General features: G+C 41.7%; 1 protein-coding gene across 1 annotated transcript in view; it reads right to left on the minus strand.

Moving 5' to 3' along the window:
* The window catches only part of dph6 (diphthamine biosynthesis 6), a 56,672-nt gene that overhangs the window by 27,221 nt on the left and 14,153 nt on the right, over window positions 1–15,298 (minus strand). The window contains exons 4-12 of the mRNA XM_041061552.1: window positions 14,252–14,325; window positions 13,145–13,263; window positions 6,029–6,090; window positions 5,470–5,564; window positions 5,262–5,355; window positions 3,220–3,370; window positions 2,656–2,781; window positions 975–1,104; window positions 651–825 (exon numbers count right to left, since the gene is read on the minus strand). Of these exons, the coding sequence (XP_040917486.1) occupies window positions 651–825; window positions 975–1,104; window positions 2,656–2,781; window positions 3,220–3,370; window positions 5,262–5,355; window positions 5,470–5,564; window positions 6,029–6,090; window positions 13,145–13,263; window positions 14,252–14,325 (1,026 nt within the window). The remainder of the gene's footprint in view (window positions 1–650; window positions 826–974; window positions 1,105–2,655; window positions 2,782–3,219; window positions 3,371–5,261; window positions 5,356–5,469; window positions 5,565–6,028; window positions 6,091–13,144; window positions 13,264–14,251; window positions 14,326–15,298) is intronic.

The raw sequence follows: 15,298 nt of genomic DNA on the forward strand, positions 1-15,298 counted from the left end.
CAGTTGCTTTGTAAGAGCCAAGCAGAACAAAGTGTCGTAAGCATCACTACGGATTTATCATTCGTCATATTAATCCTTGGTATTCCTCCATTAATCCATTACTTACCTTTCCAAAGTGATACTCTGATTTACTTTGCTAACAGTAACACAAAAGGAACTGATGAACCAATGAAAAGTTGTATAACAGGCTGTGGTGTAAAGAATACTCTTTAACAAAACAGTAAGGCTGAGATGAATGAGATGATGAGTTAAATGAATTGATTTAGTAGGTCAACAAAAATAATTCTATTGGCTCATTTTTTGTGTAAAAATGATAATAATTACTAGGTTACAGCTTCTCAACTGTGAAGATTTAAAATATCCTAAGCTTCATATTGTAAATTTATTATCTTTGGGTTGCTTTGACTGTCAGAAAAAATAAGCAATCTGAAGACATTACTTTTGGCTTTGGTAACGTGCTATGTGCATTTGTCATTACTTTTACAAACTGTATAGACTGTGGACCATTTAACCCCAGAACCAATTAATAGTTTAGCTGATGATGAAAAAATAGGCTCATTAAAGCATATACTACTCTCTGGCTGCCATCAAATTGAGCCTGTTAGCACCATACCCACAACCCCTCTCTGCTGTAGACCATAGAGTCTTACCCTGATGGCCTGGCTGTAGGGTCCAATGTTGGCTGGGGCCCAGTGGGACAGACCCTGGACATGCAGGGCCTCTTTCTGGTGGAAGCAGTCTTCCTGCAGGGGCTCGGTCCAGTCATGGAGCAGACAGTCCATCTGCAGCAGCTGACCAGCAGGCAGAGAAGCCTGAACACACACTCTACAAAAAAAAAACAGGAGACATGTGGAATTAATGCTGTAATTATAACAGAAATTAAGAATATAAATCCTACAGAGAATAAAATGCTTTTGAGTTTTTCTGTAACATAGAAGACACAGACTAAAGTATGTGTGCGTTTGTGTCTTTACCTGGCTGGAGGGTTTATGCCAAAGTGTTTCTTATAAACTGTGTTGAGTGGACCAAAGTCTTCCATGCTGCTCACATACAGGTGAACCAGGATAATGTCCTTAATCTTCCAGCCTCTGCTGTCCAACTCACCTGGACACAGGCAACAAGACATTATAAATGAATACAAACATATTGTAAATTACTGTGACATAACCATGCTTACCATTACTTATGATAAAACTAGCAGAAAAAAAAACAGTATATGCCAAATAAAATCCAAAATCCAATATGGGCACAGTGGTAGGCTTGTGACCAAAAAAAAGTCTGCCAGTACATCCTTGCTTATAACTGGTCTGCAATTTCATCCAACTGGCCCTTTTAGTTTACCTGTATAAAAAAATTCCAGTTTTTTCATTTCTTATATTGACAAAACTGTAAGTTGTATCTACTCACATTGAATGAATACTCCCTGAGTCTAAGTCAGTGTACAGATATTTGTTTGTAGTGGCATATTCAATAGAAGATTGTATATTAACTCAGTTTAGTTTAAACTACCAGGCTAACAGTCGTGCTGCACCTATAAATACATCATTTCAAACAGTCATTTGTACACTATCACCGTTGTAGCTAATAGGTGGATAGTTCTGACAATGAAATCCATTGAAACTGCTTTAAAGTGCTAATGGTGTTTGTCCCTTCTTATAAAGCGCAGTCTAACACAGTATGAGTGCACATCGTACGCTTTGGATGCAAACGCAAGCACAAGGGCTCAAAGCAAAGCCGTTCTCCCCACAATCATTTGAAAGAGCTTCAAGTTTGTTTTTCCTTTGCCAACACCAGCGTCTCTGACTACTTCGCCCTCATACAAAGAGGTTGTTCATTAAATATTAACTTGTTTAATATTGTCTCTGCACTGTGAAGGCTGTTCAGCCGAGCACCACGATAAACATTAAATATGCTTTTCATCTTTCGCTCCTCTTTCTCCATCAAAAAGGAGAAAGAAAAAAAAAGACTGAGATACACTATAAAAGTGTGCACTTTTAAACTTCTGCAGGGCAAAAAACGATAACCCACCCAACATGACTTCACTGTGTGTGTGTTTAAAAAGAGGCCTGGTTTGGGTTAATTTAAAATGCTTGCTTGTTTGGTGGCCAATTCACTATCCCATTCTTGTGACGGATGGAGTCTCTGTCACAGAGGATTTTGCCTCCTGGGTTGGCAAGCACTTTTGAATAAGAAACGACTTTTCAAGCTCTGCCACACCTCCTTGTGTGTGTTTAGCTAACACAGCAAGGAGAAAGAAAGACACACAAGGGACAAAGAAGTTTTCCCCCTATGATTTTCTCCACTGTTGTTTTTTTAGGGGTAAAGTAAAGAATGCAGCACAGAAAGCCCAACAGGATCTCTTTTACCTAGCTGCTTAAATCACCCCTGGACAAAAGAATACTGTATCATCTCTCATTGATCATATCAAAGGTGTAATTTTTATGTGATCGAAGAAAACATGACATATTAGAGGTTAGTCTACTTGTGTGTGACGTTTTAAGCGCCTTTTGCTTTGGCAAAAAAGAATTTTCGAGTAGGCCTTTGTGTGTTTCATGAGTGCAGAGACATTTAAAAGCACGTCCACAATTCTGGTACACAGTGTTCTTCATAAGCGTTCACTCCCTTGTACTTTCTCTCTTTCATACTTTCCCGTACTTTGCAGCTGTAGGAACGCTGCTGCAGTCTGGCCCTGGATCCCAGGGTCTTGGCTCTGAAGGCCGTTGATGCCTGAGATCCACTGATAGCCTCTGGAGCTTCTACGTGAGCAGGATGGAGGGAAATCTGCAAGAGGAGATGCAACAAAATGATGAGGAGGAGGGTTTGCACATTCAGAATTGCACAAGTGCTTTGTGAGGTAAGCACCACAAATGTTTATAATGCCTGATCAACACTTCCAGGATGTACAAAATAAGCATGTCATATCATTTTGTCTTCATTTATAACCAGAACAGATACTGTATGAGAGGGAATTCATGCATAGGTGGTTTGTGTCAAAGGAGAAACAAATTCAGAGACTGTCACAAATACACCTCTGAAATGACAGCTCTTGTCAAACAATCGCTCAAAAATGCCGGCATCATGATGCTGGCCACATGACACAGATTCAGGGAGCACTCACTACACACAAGATATCATCCGACACACCAATACACGCATGCACACACACTCACACAAAAACACACACTCATGCATGCATGTATCACAATAAATGAATCTCACCGTGGCCTTGCTGACAACTAAGGTCACAATTTGATGTAAATTCTTGCTGGTTGTCTTCAGCTTGATCAGCATATTCCACCTCCTCAGTCATCTTGTCAATGGCGCTCTGGCAAGGACAACTACCATGGGGCAAAGCTCTCGCCACCACATCCTGCAATAAAGCACCACAGGGAATACATCAGGCCAAACGCCCACCAAAGAGCGCTGAGCCTTTTGCATAGACAGACAAAACGCTGTATAATTAGCCAGCGTTTTCAAATACCCCACCAAGCGGGCTGTGTGCGTCAGTCTTTCATGACAAGGGCCCAGACACACATAACTTCAAGGTGAATGAATATGAAACAACATGTTAACATATTCGTGATTCAGGCGAATAGGGAGTGGTGTTTTCTGATACTGTAGATTCAATCATGCTGGCTGTCAGTCAAATCTCATGACTGGATGGGTGAGACATGTTTTGGATATCACCAGTTTTTTTCCCTTCTTTTTACTTATACTACACTCTGCTACTTCTTTAAATAACAAATCATTACCATTCTCTTAGGCATACATATTACCTGCCAAATCCTGCTGGGGCGTCACACATTTAAATACATATTTCATATTTCCTCAACGCCCCCCTCACCCTGCCCAACACTCATTCACCCCCCTCATCTGCTGTCAACTGCATTAGGCCATATGATAATCAAATTAATTATACTTCAGCCCCTCTCTCCTGGCCAGCATGAAAAATAGCTTGACTAGCATTAACGGAGGGCAAATGATGGTGGTCCATCCCCACCCCCTGAGCCCGGTGCAGTTTCCTCTAGTGCTGGTGTCACCGCAGATCTGTCACCCTGACGAGAAGAGCTTCAGAAGGCTGAACCAGGGCAGGTTCTCCCCTGGTTGCCTGCCCCCCCACCCCCCACTTCCCCACCCCTTGCAGACCCTGGATCTCCCTGCTCTTCCCCCAGAAACCTAGGGGGGGCTGTGGGAGCGTGTGTGTGTTTTTGTGTGATGGGGGTGGGAGCTGCAGTGTGGGGAGTGAAAAAATATATAGCTGTAGGGAGTGAGGCTGTAGGGTCACAGAGGTTGTGGGATGGGGGTATGTTTTTTGTCCATAGTAGTCCCAGCCCCCACCCAACATGCAGACACACGCACACACACACACACACACACACACACAAGGCAACAAACAGGAACACTTTCTCTCTCTTACACATATACAAATATGAAACACATTACTGTGTGATGTGCAAAGAAACACGTGCAAATCACATGCTTTACCCTGGAGACATGTTGATCTACAGGCGAGCACCATCCCTCAGTGTAACCCTTATACTCTTAACTCGCTGCAACAAATACAGCGGCATGGAGGCAGCACTTCCTGTCACCAGGGACACTCATCAGATAGTAGGTGTCTTATTAAACCAGACAATTTGAACAAGAGCAATTAAAAGTACACATAAATGAGGTCAATGTCAATCCATCACAGTGCTTTTTTTTTTTACAATAATTTAGCCAAATTCAAGTTTGCAAGGAAAGGAAGATGTTTCAAAGTGTCACCCCTCCAGTCTGTGAAGCCTTCTAATATACCAAAAGCCATTTTCTACTGCCTCTCTGCAACCCCCGCCTGGGTCCGCTAAGCCAGCTACCTGAATGCAAAGCGCCTTAATGTGAGCAGACATGTTTATTAAGCTGGGCCTAGTTTCAGGCTGCAGTGAATATTGCAGACGTCAAAGTAGGCCATGTGGGGCTAGAGGAGAGAGAGCGAGGGATGAAGGGAGAGACCAAGAGCAAGAGAGTGCGGGAGAGAGATTGCCCCTCTGGAGGTTGATCTGAACCCTGCCCTACAGTGCTGTGTTTCTCTTCTCCCCGACAAAGTTATCAGACACCAAAGGGTTTTGTTCTTGTATTTGTTTTGCCCTCAGAGTGGTTTTAAAGTAATCAACCCCAAAGCGACTCAAACTTCTGTTGTGAAATTATTGATTCAGCATTGAACGGCATTGATCTTATTTGTGGAACAAGTTATGCTCATGGATTCTTTCAGAAGTTTGACTCACGTTCTCTTTGTTCTCGGTGTGCATCTTGGTGAAGCGCAAGTAGCCAACTGGAGCAAAGGCATCTGCTGAGTGGATCACCGTCTCTGCCGCATCACTGCACAAACACACAAAAACATCCATTTATTGTTGGTAAAACAAAACAACTTTCCAAAGGTAATGCACATGATCACCAGGATTAATACTTGTGAGTTTATGGTGCTTTACTTACATAACAATCTTCTTTTTGAAGAGAGGACAGTCAAGGGTGAAGGTTTCATATTCCCCTCCTTCTCCACAGATATGGACTCCATATTTTTGGGAGAGCTAATCAATGAAAACAAAAGAACTTATTCAAATTCACACGAATTCCTGCTTTTCATTAAAACACATTAAAAGTAATTAAAAAGTTTTACGTTACTAGAGTGTCTCCCTGTTCAATTTAAAGTTTATTAAACTTTTCTGACACCAGTTTAAGAGAAAAATACCAAAAACCAATTAGAATAGTATGGTAAAAGAACGTGACTGGTGTGGCTGTGATTATCTTCACTGAAAGCAGTGCGCTGAAAATACAACCATTCTGAAACTGAAAGTTAAAGAGAATGAAAAATATATTTCACTATAGTATTAAGCTTTGACTTTAAATTAAGCACTTCAAGACTACTTAAGACTTTGGGCAACTTTGAACATGAGGTAACCTGACTGCATGCAAATGATGCACATGTGGAATTACACGGATGTAGTGAAGTCAAGAGTTTAAAAGGGCGGCAGAGTATCTACCAGTCTGTGACCTGTTTCAGATAGGGCTCCATGTCAGCCAGAGGTTTTCCTAAGTGCTTCTCTGGATCCAGGCCTGGGCACCCACGTGGGAAATATGCACAAAGACAGAAATACACACACAAACACCATTGCACAAAGACACACGTATGGAAAGAGAAAGAGTGAGAGAGAAAGCGAGAGAGAGAGAGAGAGAGAGAGAGGTCTGATCAGGAACAGAGAACAGTGATTGAAGATGACAGGCAGGGAGGTTTACGGGCAGTCGCACAAACACACACGTAAACCTGCACCCTGGATCTATTTGTTTGACTTTGCAAGTAGTGTACACAGATCTCTCCGGGTAAGGGCAACAGTTTTCAATTGCTGGCCGCAGACCCCCCACACCCCCTTGCCCGCCACCCCTCTCATCTAGTTCCCTTTGAGAACATAAACTCTGGAAAGAGATCTTGTTTATTTGCCTTTTCCCTCCCCTTCCCCTGAAATGGTGCATGGAAGTGACTCACAGGCATGGGAGAGAAAAGAAGGAGGGGAAGAGAAGGGTGGAGGAGAGCTTTGTATGCATACCCAGTGGTGGCACACTCCTAAAATACAAGCTCACTGGCCCTCACTCCCCAAACAGAAAAAAACAAGTAACCAACCAAACAAATAGACTCCTTAGGAAAAAAATAAAACAGCCTTCTACCACACCCTCCTGTCCTTTTAATAAGATAGCTTCCATGAAAGTTTTAGAGCATTGATCAGTCTTATTTGGGATTATGTACATATCAGCAGGACTGAAAGGATGTACTTAAACAGTGAACACTTTACTCAGATTGTTGAGCATTGGAGGGTTTGTGACAAAATTCTGATTTTGTCTGCCAGACGCCTGTTACTGATGACACCACGCTGAACTCCATCTCACCCTGTAAACAGCTCCTTTGAAAAGGAAAGTGTAGCCTTCGTTTTCCTACTGTACGTTCGTCACTGTTCCACCAAACACAAAAGCCCGGAGCACCAGGTGTTTTCTACTAAGAATGGAACAAAAATAACATAACATAACAGGACATGAATGCAAAAAGCCAAATTTTAGGAAACTCCAAACCAAATAGTTAGATGCTCCTGCCACTATTTTTGACACAAAAGACCTAACTATGATCTAAAAAAAAAGTGTTTGTGTGTGTGTGTGTGTGTATAAAAGTATATATGGTCACTGGCAGTGGATTGCCTTATTCTTCAACATTTTCCATTTTCTCTTTCTGAGGCTGCCTATTAATTGATTGACACAATCATTAACAAGTTACTGATGACCTACACGGAGTGATGTGCAGTTGTGACAGTAATGCCATTGCAATAAAAAAAAATTTGCTGAACTGTCCCTAATAATTTCTCAGAAAATCGAATATAGCTCCTCTATTCCGAAGAAGCGCACGGTCCTGTTCATCGGCACGTTCATGTGTTTAATTAAAGGAACACAGTTAATCGTAATGTGAGAATCTCTCTTTTCTCATGGCCTGACAGCCTCAAAGGTTAATGTGTCATCCGTGGGCCCCATGGGGAGCAATGGATGGGAGACGAGAGGGGAGGCAGAGGAGACATGAAGGAAAGACGTCGCATCCCATCCTGAGTTCATCTTAATCCCAGCTGTGTCTCTCCTCCGGGCCCCAGTGGTCCAGCACTACAGGGGAGAGACGAAGGACCACAGTGGAGGGAGGAAGGGAGGGTGGAGAGAGTGTGGAGGGAGAGAATGAGCCGGCCCTTATTCTCTTCCCAGGGGATCTGTGGTCTTAATTAGTGTGAGAATATCTAATCTCAACATCCTCTCATCTTAACCCTGCCACAAAGGTAATAAGAAGGGAGAAAAAAAAGCATTAAAATTCAATCCCATTTAAATATCCTCTTTAATTAGTCATGCCTTTTAACAAATTTTAATAATTGGCTCCAAATTGCTGAGGGGATGCCACGTTTTTTAATATGTTCATTAACTTCCCTGCTCTTAAATAATATATGATACATGATTTGATATTTACAAGGAGGGAAGAGGATGACTGAAAATCGAGGAAGACAGGAGTGAGTGATAAAATGATAAAAAGATGGCACTAACGTGGAGGCATTTCTCCCAAGACCACTTAGGACCTGTATGAGTGTTTTCTTAATAGATGTTCCTGACTGACTTAAGGTTACTGGAACCATTTGGAAATCAGGATGGGTGGAATGAGCTTGCACTTGTGCAATACATGCTTTGAGAAGTCTTTGAGTCGCCATCGGTGTGAGCCTTCAGCGATCTAACACCACTCATTTACATGATCTTCACATCTCTGTCTCCTCTGAACCTGTTTTACAACTTGACCTAAACCCAATTACCTAACCTAATTATGCCACATTAAACCCAAATAAGCCCACTAGAAGCTGCCATTAGTCTGCCGCCAGAGACAGCAAGACCGCTCTTTGGAGAGAGAGGAGCTTCCCTAAGAGAGACTGAGAGGAATGGCTCTCCTTTAAAAGGGCTTTTTACCTCGTATTATCCTATAAAACTCCAATTAAATTCAGTGAACTTTAAAACCAGGGAGTCCAGTAATTAGGGAGAGCATTTTTTAAAAACCTTGTCGACATTTAAAGGGTTGAAATTTTTGAGGAATGAAAAGTTTACCAGGAAACCAGGAGCCATTTAGACAATAGAGTTAGTTTTTATACAAAAGTATGAAAAACAGTAAAAATTTATCTTTAAAAAAAGTATTTTAAACAGAGTAATACAAGACACTGCAACGTAACCATATAGCAGAAAGCTTGCAATAGCAAGTTAAATCTGTAAAACCCTTTGATTGTGCTTAAAAATTCACTTTTTAAATTCAATTCTTTGACCAAAAGGCAAAGTTCTCAGATAAAAAAAACATATTCTCCCTCTGAACTCTACAGAAAATGCTGCTTTCACTTCTACCCTTAAAGCAGTCAATGGCAATTATTTCCAGAGCACACTTTTGCACTAATTCTTTTTAACGATCATGATTGGCCTTTCCCCACCTTGAAGAGGTTGATTCATGTAAACCCACAACAGTGAGTTACCTATTTAATTGAAACCGCTTGTGATTTTGCTTACTGAGTCTAATGCTAAATTAAAAGCCAGGAGATTGCAGATACTGTTTGAGCTGAGCTGAGCGCGGTATCACAGACATCGACTGGTTGTCTTAAGAGCTGGCGTGCCAGCTGACAGCTCGGCTTTAATCCCTGCCTTCAGAGAGAAAAGGCAGAGAAAATTGGATTCATGATGTGTAACATTTTAGCCTTTAAATGGATGAAATAAGCATCTCCTCCCTTGTAGGTGAGCTGCATCAGCCTTTAAACAACGCTCTCAAAGACCCCCGCCAAAACAATGGCTGTTCACTATCACCTAATCTTCGCAAGAGAGAGACAGAGAAATACAGAACGGAAAGGAAGAAAGACGGGGAAGGAGGCGGCACCGTACAAAGGATGATAAGATTAAGGTTATATGTGAAATTTGTCAGGCTCTTATCTGAAATTCACTGTCTGTGAACAGAATAACAGGCAGCATGAATTGTGTAGCAATCACATCAAGATGAAATCTTTTCAGTCCAACATATCAAAAGGGAGAAACTGAGGGTACTTGCAAACACACTGAACTGCACAAAAATAAACTTTATTTATAAAAAAAAAAAAAAAATGCTGTATACTAACTATTGGAAAAAAACATTTTAATTGAATTTACAAGAAAAGGTCATGGTCAGTGGCTAGCAGGACAGGCAGGTTAAATGGTTGCCTAGGAACTTAACTTCATGGTATATCCATTTGTGTATATTTCCTTGTTGTGGGAAAGCAAATGTAATTAATTTTAACTGAAAACCAAGGGGTAAGAGCAAACTGGGGTTTAAGGAGCAGACCATATAATCACAACCTTGTTGCATGCCATCCTCTCCTCATCTCTCTGCCCACTCATTTCCAGACACCTTAGGCCAAACAATGCCCCAAAAACAAAGTGTAGTAAAACAGTAAAACGAGGCCACAGGAAATTTTTGAAGAGAGAACAACTAATGGATTCAGTGGCATTAGAGCTGAAACAATTAGACTATTAATCAATTACTTGACTGACAGAAAATTATGCATCTATATTATCCGTCAACAATGGATAATATGAACTAACTGAAAGGAGTTAATTTGACCTGGGTTAGAGGACAGAACATTGAATTGCAGGGGCAAATAGCATCTTGTCTTTTTGCAGGGACAGCTAATATGATAGATTCTGAATCCTGCTCATCACATTCTAATCTTGTAAACATGTCCTGATTGTTGTCTTGCATTGTTTCTTTAATTAAACTGGCCATTTCTATCTGCCTACATCTCCAACGTTCCTTATACGGTAGTTATGGAGTACGGTAATTGTAAAGACAGGTTGTATATTGCATTCTTTCAGTTTTGTCAGATAACTAGCCCACTGACTGTCTTCCACTTTGAAACAATGGTCAATAAAATTTCTCTGCCTTTAATGTCTTTAAACATTAATTGTCTTTTAAGTATATATAAAATTATAGCCAATGTCCTTTAGTGGGCTACCAGTGAAAGCAAATTTGTGACATAAATTCCCTTCTTTAGAGCACAAAGGCTATGTTCGTGTGAAGGGTAAAAGATCATGCAGTGATAAAAGGTTTTCCCGCCAGACAGACCTTGATTTCACACATGCCAATTATCTCTGGAGCTGAGGACCAATTAACTGCTGAACCTGTGCCCTCATACACACCTGCACTAATCAATCAATTAACTAATTACATGAATATTTAATTCTAGCTTGTGGAATTGCCAATTACCACAGTTAGCTCAAGTGATACTGCGTTATAAGGAGACAGTTTGCCAACAAAAATATGAATTTCCCTTTTGAGAGGAATGCTTTTTTTGCTAATTAGAAGCATTTTCTGACAGTCATAGGCTTAGACTCAGATAGTTGAACTTACTTCACTACATGCAATTTGGCATCTTCAAAGACTAAAATCTTCTTTCTCTCTTTTGTGGTTTTAGTCTGCCATCAGCATGCAAATGAACACTTCCAGAGAATTCACTTAGAGGATCATCCTGCATTTGGACAGCTGTCTTTTCACTACAGGGATTTGTCATCAAGGAATATATCCTCCCTTAAGAAAGAAAGAAAGTATTTTTTTCTTGATCCATTCATTGCTAATTTCCACCTGTCTTTCTGAGTACCTAATGAGGGAATATTAATCTTGAATGACTTCCTTCTATTCACAGCCCACCAACACCCATTTTATAGCCCTACAGAATATCATAAGCTGTTTTGGCTGTCAGTTCAGATGCAGACTTAACCTTTGGCCTGTGAGAGTTGTTTTTTTTTTCCACCTCATGAGGTCTGCACTAGTAAATCCCTCCAAATCTCTTTCACACACAAACACCAAAGGCCACCAGGTACGCCCTTCTGTCACCCAATCTCCCATAAACAGCACACCTCATTGCTCAGAACTGCTTCCACCAAAGCTGCAATTATATGAGTGCTGCCTAAAATGCCTTGGGCGCTTGCACCCCTATTCAATTCTCTCCTTTCTAATTACCACTGCCTTGGGACAGGTGAGGAGTCAGGGCTGATAAGATCTTTTCTTTTTACCTGTAGCCAAAACACACATGCACACATACTCACATAAACACCTCCAGAATGGAGGCCAAAATACACACTCAAAGGCACCTGAGGTGATTTTCCTTTCTAATTATAATCTTTCAAAAAATGCTGAGAATTTGCTTTTAGACAAAGTTGTGTTTAGAGTAGAAAGCTTGGTGGAGGTAGCTGGGCTACAGGGTGACTGAGGTTTTAAAGGCGTGGCATTTTCTCTGGAAATACATTACAGCCGGGTAATTAAGCATTAGAATTGTTCAAATAACATTAAATGCAGGTTGAGATCTTATCTGGAAATAAGTGGAAATAAAAAATAATTTTGACTGGTAAACAATAATTATAATCCCACAGAAGAAAAACAAAGTCTGAGAAACATGGATTCTGACATGAGTTCTCCCCTGATGGGCATGTGACAAGTTATATTATTTATTACCAAAAAGTCCTTTATCATGAATCCATTAAAATTGACAAATGGGTCCGGCAAAATAAAGCACCAAAGATAAATGGCTTGACAAGTGCATTTCACGAGAGGTTATTTGAGCAGTGTTGAAAGATCCGCAGAATATTTTGAACAAGCTGCTCAGCTCTGAGGGTCATCAGTCAGCCATGGACCCCTTTTCAACTGATTGCAACCAAAGGTGACAACAAGCACTTAACAGCACGTAAACAATGTCTACATGATGATCTATCGCCACGGGTAGTTTGAGAATAAAAAGAACCATTTGTAGCCATAATTATCATTTTTCACTGGCACCGTCAAAGGAGATCCGGCTGCACTGTCAAGTAGATGCAGGGTGGGATCTTAACATCATGTACCAACGAAAAGAAAAAGAAAACTTTTTTTTTTTACTCTCTCCTGTTATGCAGTAATCCGATCTTCCTACCCTCGGGCTCCAAAACAGGCAGGCAGAGAGCAGGTGACACCACATTAACCTCTTCCCTCAATGCTGGAGCAGTTGAAAAACGTAAATGAGAGATATCAGATTTTAATCTTCGCTTCACGGACCATGTATTCTGAGCTATGCATAAGCAGAGAATGCAGTGTTTCTCACACACAACGGCGACATGTGTCTCTTATTGACAGGTTGCATTAATGTGCGCGGTAATCACCTGTGATTATTTCTCAACTGCCAACCCTCCCCCCTCCACCCAACCACCTACCCAATACCACAGCGCACTCCCCTCACACCTCCTCCCTCTGTGCTTCTTATCTTTTCATATTGTTCTCTGCTTCAATACCTTCGCCGCTGGCACAAGTCTCAACACCGCTGCTAAGCCACAGATTAATGATTAGGGCATTACTCTGCTTGTCTCTCTTTTTCTCTCTGGTTCCACCTACCTCTCTCCTCCTCCTATCCCACACTTATCCAAATTCTGTCCCTTCAATCCCTGTGCCAAACACTGCTTAACCAACATAGCACCTTCAGAGAAAGTGAAAAGAGAGTAAAAAGGGTGTTCAGAAGGGAGGAGACATCAGACTGCTCACCAGCTGCCTGAGACACAAAAGAATGAGACGCAAACTCACCAAAGGCGGCGACTTTGATGAGGATAGCGTGGAGGTCAGATGATATCATCTCGGTAAGCAGGGACTCTTGGTCTCGACGCCACAGGTAGGCCAGGGGCTGCAAACCTAGCCGCAAACATCTGGGTAACAGGTCAAAGGGAAAAGGGAGGGCAGTACGTTGTAGAAACAGAAGGAGATGCAAAGTGGTTAATAGTGAATATTTGCCAGCTCCAGAAGAACTTCAAAGCCAACTAGGCCAGGCACCTTCTCCATTTTCAGGAAGGCTGCCAGTCTGGCCCACAGCACATGTTCCCACCTGCTACCACTGCCAGTGGCTTTATTCAATGAGGAATTAAACATAAAAAAAACCTCCATCTTAAGCTGGGGCTTGTCTGTCACATAAACTCACATGAAACACACACATCCACATCAGGTAGCAGGAGCCAAAATGTCTGCACACAAATGTCTACTTCTCAAGAAAACCCTGAGATGTTTATGTGTATGGATCTAGCGTGAATAAGGCAAAAGAATAGCTGATGGACAGCAGGATTTGTTAATAAGAAGGGAGCTTTTGTGCAGTTTGTGCAGCTTGTGTGTCCAGTCTGTGTAAGTTTGCAGCAAGAGAGAACAAAGAGAGAGAAAAAAAAACAATCAGAGAAAGAATAAAACAAGAGCAAGACATATGGGTATCTGTGTCACAAGGAAACCATCTCGTCTTTCTGCAAATAGGAATGTTGTGTTTCACCCCTAATGGAAAAGTGCATTTTTTATAGTAACAAAATCATGCCAGATATGAAACTATCAGTTTCATTCGTTTTTCGAAATCATTGCTCCATAAAAACAGACACCATAAAAATCAAAGCTAGTCTAAATAAAATGGCATAAACAGAACTCAGTGTGTGTATATATGTGTGTGTGTGTGTGTGTGTGTATGTGTTTAAACAAAACTCGGTCAAAGTTTGGAGCACACAGAGAGGTAAAGACTACAGAGGATGTACTCTCTTCCTTCAGTGGGCCACAGTGTGTGCGTCAGTGTGCAAGTTCAGAGGCCTAGATGCAGTGCGTGTGTGCACTTTAGATTTAAAGTGTGTTCTAGATCATGAATGTGTGCATGTGTGTTTGACTTACACATTTTCCACACGGACCCTCTGGTAATCGGAGAGAATGGCCCCTACAGACACTGCCTCGACACCCTCCTTTTCCTGTGGGGAGGAAAAGATGGAGGAAACTTAACCACAAAGATTTGTTGCCTTTTCCATTATACAGTATGTGCAATGTGCATTGTAATGGCAATATGATGTCACAGTCCCATGGGGCCAAATACTCCTTGCTCAACCTACAATGGTAAACCTACAAGTGTTATCTGAACAAAACCACACAAACACGTTACCATATACACACACACAAACTGAAACAGACAAAGAGAGCAGATTCCAGACAGCTCTTCCTTTCATTGGACCGCAGTCCTGTGGGGATGTTTACACTCTGGTCGTATCAAGGCCTTTATGGTCCAGCCCATATCCCCTGGAGGTTTGCGTACATGGCTCTGTGAGTGAACGTGAGTGTTTATGCATACATGTGAGTGTGTGACTGGAGGCAGCAGCCCCACTAAAGGCAGTCCCTGGACCTTATCAGCAGTCTAGTGTGAGTGAGAGATGAGTGCGTCTGGCCGTAGCTTCCATCTTCTCCACACTCAGCTGGAGGATGGAACCGCAGTGACAACTCGAAGTATCAGCGGAGCATTGTGTCTGTGAGTGGCATGTATCTTTAATATTGCTGAGGGCTAATCTAATTGCTTTTCATATCATATTCATATTTCAGAAACAGTGAGACAACTATGCACTCGAGAGATACTGACACAGCCTTGAGATGTGTTCAATCTTCTCTCACGAAAACAGGCTTGATACGGAGTGACACACACAAACAAACACACGCACGTGCAAGCGAAAGCTGCATGCTCACCCACATACAGTACATACATAACCCGCTTCTCTGTGCCCCTCCCCTACAGACATACACCTGCAGATTCATTAGAACATTACATGGGCTATAATTAGAATGAGAGGCAAGGGTAGAAGCAGTGGAGGGATGCACAAGTCTCCAGTAAATTACCTTGTAGCCATTATCAATTTCCCTGGCTACTGGTCCTTAAGATAACCCCCCCACCCCTCCTTC

This window comes from Toxotes jaculatrix, chromosome 17 (genome assembly GCF_017976425.1).
Source record: "Toxotes jaculatrix isolate fToxJac2 chromosome 17, fToxJac2.pri, whole genome shotgun sequence".
Taxonomy (NCBI): Eukaryota; Metazoa; Chordata; class Actinopteri; family Toxotidae; genus Toxotes; species Toxotes jaculatrix.